The 6,000-nt window shown below is 53.8% G+C and overlaps 1 protein-coding gene across 1 annotated transcript in view; it reads left to right on the top strand.

The window, feature by feature from the left end:
* The first annotated feature begins 637 nt into the window (after nt 1–637).
* PKP2 (plakophilin 2) overlaps nt 638–6,000 on the top strand; it is a 133,179-nt gene continuing 127,816 nt past the window's right edge. The window contains exons 1-2 of the mRNA XM_038770857.1: nt 638–765; nt 856–969. Of these exons, the coding sequence (XP_038626785.1) occupies nt 660–765; nt 856–969 (220 nt within the window). The 5' untranslated portion in view covers nt 638–659. The remainder of the gene's footprint in view (nt 766–855; nt 970–6,000) is intronic.

The raw sequence follows: 6,000 nt of genomic DNA, 5'->3' as shown, positions 1-6,000 counted from the left end.
AAGGGGAAGGGAGGGGGGAAGAAGGGGAGGACAGGGAAGGGGAAAAGGGGAGAGGGAAGGGGAGGGAATAGGGAGGGGAGGGGGGAAAAGGGGAGGGGAGGGAAGGGGAAAAGAGGAGGGGGAAAAGAAGAGAGGGAAGGGGGAGGGAAGAAAAAAGGGGAAGGGAGGAGAGGAGAGGGGAGGGAAGGGGAAAAGGGGAAAGGGGAAAAAGGAGGGGAGGAAAGGGGAGGGGAGGAAAAGGGAGGGGACGAGGGGGAGGGAAGGAGAGGGGAGGGGAGAAAAAAGGGGAGGGAAGAGGGGAGAAGAGAAGCGGGGAGGGGGAGAAAGGGACAGGGGAGCAAAGGTGGGGGGGGAGTAAAAAGGGGAGGGGAGGAAAGGGAAGGGGAGGGACAGGGGAGGGGACAAAAGGGGCGGGGAGCGGCGGGGAAAAGGACAGGGGAAAAAAAAGGGGACGGGACGGGGGAGGGGGTGGGGGGCAGGTGTGTCTGTGCCTGCCTGCCTGCCTGCCTGCCTGCCTGCCTGCCTGCCTGCGTGTGCGCACCTGGCCGCACCTACCGCCCTCCGCCCCGCCTGGCTCTGTCCGTCTGTCCGTCCGTCCGTCTGCACGGTGTGTGTGCGGTGTGTGTAGTGTGTGCGTGCGCGGTGTGTGTGCGGGCGGCATGGCGGCGTCGGTGTGCGTTCCCGGGGGCTACATCCGCACGGTGCTGGGCCCCGCGTTGCCCGACAGCTCCAGCCTGGCCCTGCCCTCCGACGCCGCCCTCCGGAGCCACCGCCCAAGGGGACCCAACGCCGGAGCCGGGGGACCGGGACCCAATGGGGGACCCAACGCCGGAGCCGGGGGACCCAATGGGGGACCGGCCGGAGCCGGGGGACAAGGGGGGCCCCACCCCCGGGACAAGACCCTCCGCGTCCAGGAGCAGGTCCGGCAGACCCTGGCCAGGAGAGCCCGCAACGCCACCGCAACCCACGGTCAGAAACACCCCGGACACCCAATCCGCCCTTCCTCCTGCCCCCTTCCCCCCTCTGCTCCCTTCCTCTCTCTTCCTTCAGCTCCCTTCCTCCTCCTTCCCCTTTCCTCTCTCTTCCTTCTGCTCCCTTCCCCCTTCTTCCCCTTTCCTCTCTCTTCCTTCTGCTCCCTTCCTCCACCTTCCCCTTTCCTCTCTCTTCCTTCTACTCCCTTCCACCTCCTTCCCCTTTCCTCTCTCTTCCTTCTGCTCCCTTCCTCCTCCTTCCCCTTTCCTCTCTCTTCCTTCTGCTCCCTTCCTCCTCCTTCCCCTTTCCTCTCTCTTCCTTCTGCTCCCTTCCTCCTTCTTCCCCTTTCCTCTCTCTTCCTTCTGCTCCCTTCCTCATTCTTCCCCTTTCCTCTCTTCCTTCTGCTTCCTTCCTCCTTCTTCTCCTTTCCTCTCTTCCTTCAGCTCCCTTCCTCCTTCTCCTTTCCCTTCCCTTCCTTCTCCCTTCCTCCTTCTCCTTTCCCCTCCCTTCCTTCTTCTCCCTTCCTCCTTCTTCTCCCTCCCTCTCTCTTCCTTCTCCCTTCCTCCTTCTGCTCCCTTCCTCCTCCTTCCCCTTTCCTCTCTCTTCCTTCTGCTCCCTTCCTCCTCCTTCCCCTTTCCTCTCTCTTCCTTCTGCTCCCTTCCTCCTTCTTCCCCTTTCCTCTCTCTTCCTTCTGCTCCCTTCCTCATTCTTCCCCTTTCCTCTCTTCCTTCTGCTTCCTTCCTCCTTCTTCTCCTTTCCTCTCTTCCTTCAGCTCCCTTCCTCCTTCTCCTTTCCCTTCCCTTCCTTCTCCCTTCCTCCTTCTCCTTTCCCCTCCCTTCCTTCTTCTCCCTTCCTCCTCCTTCTCCCTCCCTCTCTCTTCCTTCTCCCTTCCTCCTTCTGCTCCCTTCCTCTCTCTTCCTTCTCCCTTCCTCCTCCTTCTCCCTTCCTCCTTCTTCTCCCTCCCTCTCTCTTCCTTCTCCCTTCCTCCTTCTTCTTCCTCCCTCTCTCTTCCTTCTCCCTTCCTCCTTCTTCTCCCTTCCTCTCTCTTCCTTCTCCCTTCCTCCTCCTTCTCCCTTCCTCTCCCTTCCTTCTCCCTCCATTCTGCTCCCTTCCTCCCTCTTCTCCCTTTCTCTCCCTTTCTCTCTCTTCCTCTCCCTTTCTCTCTCTTCCTTCTCTCTTCCTTCTTCCCCCTTCCTCTCTTCCTTCTTCCCCCTTCCTCTCTTCCTCTTCCCCCTTTCCTCTCTCTTCCTTCTTCCCCCCTTCCTCCCTCTTCTCCCTTTCTCTGTCTTCCTTATGCTCCCTTCCTCCCTCTTCTCCCTTCCTCTCTTCCTTCTGCTCCCTTCATCTGCCTTTCTCTCTACTCCTCCTCTCCCTGCCTTTCTCTTTCTCTTTCCTCTTCTTCCTCTCCCTCCCTCTTTTTTTCTCCCTTCGTCCTCTCCTTCTCTCCCTTCCTCCTCTCCTTCTCTCCCTTCCTCCTCTCCTTCTCCCCCTTCCTCCTCTCCTTCTCTCCCTTCCTCTCTTTTTCTCCCTTCATCCTCTCCCTTCCTCCTCTCCTTCTTTTCCTCTCCCTTCCCGCTCTCTCTTCCCCCTCCCCCTTCCCCCTGCCGTCCCCAGCCCTCACCTCCTTGCCGCCTTTTATCTCAGTGACACCTGTTGCTGCCCACCTGTTATTCATTCAATCATATTTACTGAGCGCTCACTACTTGCAGAGCATTGTACTAAGCTCTTGGGAAAGTGCAAATCAACAATAAAGAGGGACAATCCCTGCCCACAGCAAACTCCCTGGTATCATCCATTGTCGCGGTAACTTTTTTCTTCCGGCTTCCCTGCCTGTTCGGGAAAACACCGGGTGCCCGCTTGGCTTTCAAGTTCAGGAATGATAATAACTGTAGTGTTTGTTAAGTGCTAACTATGTGCCAGGCACTTGACTAAGCGCTGCAGGGGAACACATAGTCCCTGTCCCTTATGGGGCCCACAATCTTAACGCCCATTTTCCAGATGGGGGAACTGAAGCCCAGAGAAGTGAAGTGACTTGCCCAAGGTCACACAGCTGACCGGTGTTCGTTTTACCGGTGGGGCAGCTGAGGCTCAGTGAGGTTAAGAAATGATTGTGGTATTTGGTAACCTCCTTCTACGCGCCGAGCACTGTTCTGAGCGCTAGGACATCAGGTGGGACCCAATCTGTGTCCCACAGGGGAGTTCCAGTCTTCATCCCCATTTGACAGATTAATTCATTCATTCATTCAATCGTATTTATTGAGCACTTACTGTGTGCAGAGCACTGTACTAAGCGCTTGGGAAGTACAAGTTGGCTTCATATAGAGACGGTCCCTACTCAACAGCGGGCTCAGTGTAGAAGGGGGAGGCAGATGAGATGTCCCAGGTCACACGGAAGGGAAGGGGCGAAGATAGGATTAGAACCCAGGGCCCCCGGTTTCCGGCCCCGTGCTCTTTCCACTGGGCAATGCTGCTTCTCACTATGCCAGTTATTACCACCCCGGGCCTCCCAACCCCTAGAAATGCTGTGGCTCTCAGAAATCATCATTATGGGCAGGAATTGTGCCAGTTTGTTGTTGGATTGCCCTATCCCAAGCGCTTAGTTTAAAGTTTTGCACACAGTAAGCTCTCAGTAAATACGATTGAACGAGTCAAGTGGTGCCCAAAGTGCTTTGGTTACTTGGGATGGAATACGGGGTGACGTCTGTGGACCCCTGGGGAATGGAGGTTGGTGGCCAGAAGGAATAATGCCCTCCTCCATCCCGCCCTCACCCCAAGTGCTGAAATGACCTGCGCTCCATATTCTGCCCCCCGAAAAGCCCTCCTGGCCAAGTGGTCTTCATTCATTCATTCAATCGTATTTATTGAGCGCTTACTGTGTGCAGAGCACTGTACTAAAGCGCTTTAGCATCCGAAGACCTCCAGTAAAGTCAGTGGAGAGGCAAACTCCACAGAAGCTGAATCAGAGAAAAATGCAAACTGATACGAGAGTCCATAAATTAAAACAAAAAGAAAAGCACCCAGTGAACCAAACCAAACCAAAAAAAAAGAGTGAGAAAATTTGCCATGATCTAAATTCTCTCCATCCCTAAAGTCAGATGGGCAAGGGAGGTATCCCTACTGACCCCTCCAGAACTCTTTTAGGCACTGGAAAGAATAAGGCTAAGTATAAATAGAATTCACACCCATCATCTAAAAATCAGACAGGGATTTTCGCAGTGTGAGTTTAGTTTAACCGACTCCAGTAATTGCAAATCTAAAGAGGGTTCAGTAGGTGAAGAAAATCCAATACTGATTCCAAAGTGGAGAAGTCAAATTTATTTCTGCTTTTATTCATAGAACCAGATGCTCAGTAAAGCCTGGGTATTGTCCTCTGTGAATAATAATTCGGGATACTCCAAATAAATAGCTCAGGGAAGTAGGAGACAGGATAAGAGAACTCAAGGACCCTTTTAGCTCTGGATTCCTGGTGGCGTCTCAGAGCTGAGTTAAAACCTCTCCTAAGCTCCAGCTGTTTCTGTTTTCTTTACTACTATGAGAGTTTCCACTCAGATTCTTATTGCATCCTCTCCTCCAACCCTGCGCAGATCTGGGGAGAGAAATTACGCAACGAGTTAAAAAGCAGTGAACACCATGCCAGGCACTCCCTGAGCCCACTCAATTCTTGCCCAACTATAAGAGTTCAAGGGTCAGAGCGATCCCAGGCTATCACAGGTCTGTAGGGCTTGGGAAAAGTGAATCGGCCCTATCTCTTGCCTTGGGAATTCAGGTTCCAACTAGTGCATTTTCAGAAAACCCCAGGGGCCCGGGCCAAACTAGAGCGGGCCTATATAAGGCATGTAAAAAATTAACATTACTCAATTAAATCAGTAGTCCATCCAGCCAGGCATTCAGTCAGCTCTCCCCCTTCCTCTTTTACCTCAGTCAGTCAGTGGATCGTATTTATTGAGCGCTTACTGTGTGCAGAGCACTGTACTTAGCGCTTGGGAGAGTACAAAAGAACAGTATAACAGACACGTTCCCTACCCACAATAAGCAGGAGGCGGGGAGGTCAGCAAGGAGCCTGATATAGTAATCAGTGTGGACTGTGAGCTCGTTGTGGGCAGAGATTGCCACTCTTTATTGTTGTAGTGTACGTTTCCAAGCGCTTAGTACAGGGCTCTGCACACAGTAAGCCCTTAATAAATACGATCGAATAGGATAAGTGCTTGGATTAATGTGGTAGCGGTTTGGAGGGAGAGGAAAGGGCAGACTTTAAGCGATGTTGTGAAGGTCGAACCAACACGATTTAATGACGGTTGGAAATGTGGGTTGAATGAGAAAGAGGAATCAAGGATGACGGCCCATCTTGCGGAATCGAGAGACAGGAAGGGTGGTGGTGCCGCCGTCTACGGTGATGGGAAAGTCGGGGGAAGGATGGGATTTGGGTGGGAAGATAAAGAGTTCTGTTTTGGACCTGTTAAATTTGAGGTGACGGTGGGACATCCAAGAAGAGAGGTCTTGAAGGCAGGAGGAGATGCGAGATTAACGAGAGGGAGAGAGAGAGAGATCAGGGCTGGAGATGTAGATTTGGGAATCATCCGCATAGAGGTGGTAGTCGAAGCCATGGGAGCTGTTGAGTTCTCCAAGGGAGTGGGTGGAGATGGAGAATAGAAGGGGACCCAGAACTGAACTTCGAGGGACCCCCCCCCCCCCCCCCCCCCCCCCCCCCCCCCCCCCCCCCCCCCCCCCCCCCCCAGTTAGGGATTGTCTCAGTCTTTCACTACCACGCAACTTGAACACTTAACTCTTTTAACACCAACCTTCTCACTGGACCTCCGTCTCCTCTTTCCTCACCATCACCCCTTTTCTCACATCTTCCCACGAGCCTGGCCTGGACCCCCCTCCCCTTTCATATCCGACAGACCCTCAGTTTCCCCATCTTCAGGGCCCTATAACTTCTCCTCCAAGAAGCCTTCCCCAACTAGAGCCTAATTCCCACCCTTTTCTTCCTTCCTTCTGCATTTCCTGTGCACTTGGGTGTGTATCTGT

The sequence above is a fragment of the Tachyglossus aculeatus genome, chromosome 2 (genome assembly GCF_015852505.1).
Source record: "Tachyglossus aculeatus isolate mTacAcu1 chromosome 2, mTacAcu1.pri, whole genome shotgun sequence".
In the NCBI taxonomy this organism is placed as follows: domain Eukaryota; kingdom Metazoa; phylum Chordata; class Mammalia; order Monotremata; family Tachyglossidae; genus Tachyglossus; species Tachyglossus aculeatus.
The sequence above is the reverse complement of the archived record's forward strand: the minus strand, read 5'-3'. Positions and strand labels throughout refer to the sequence as shown.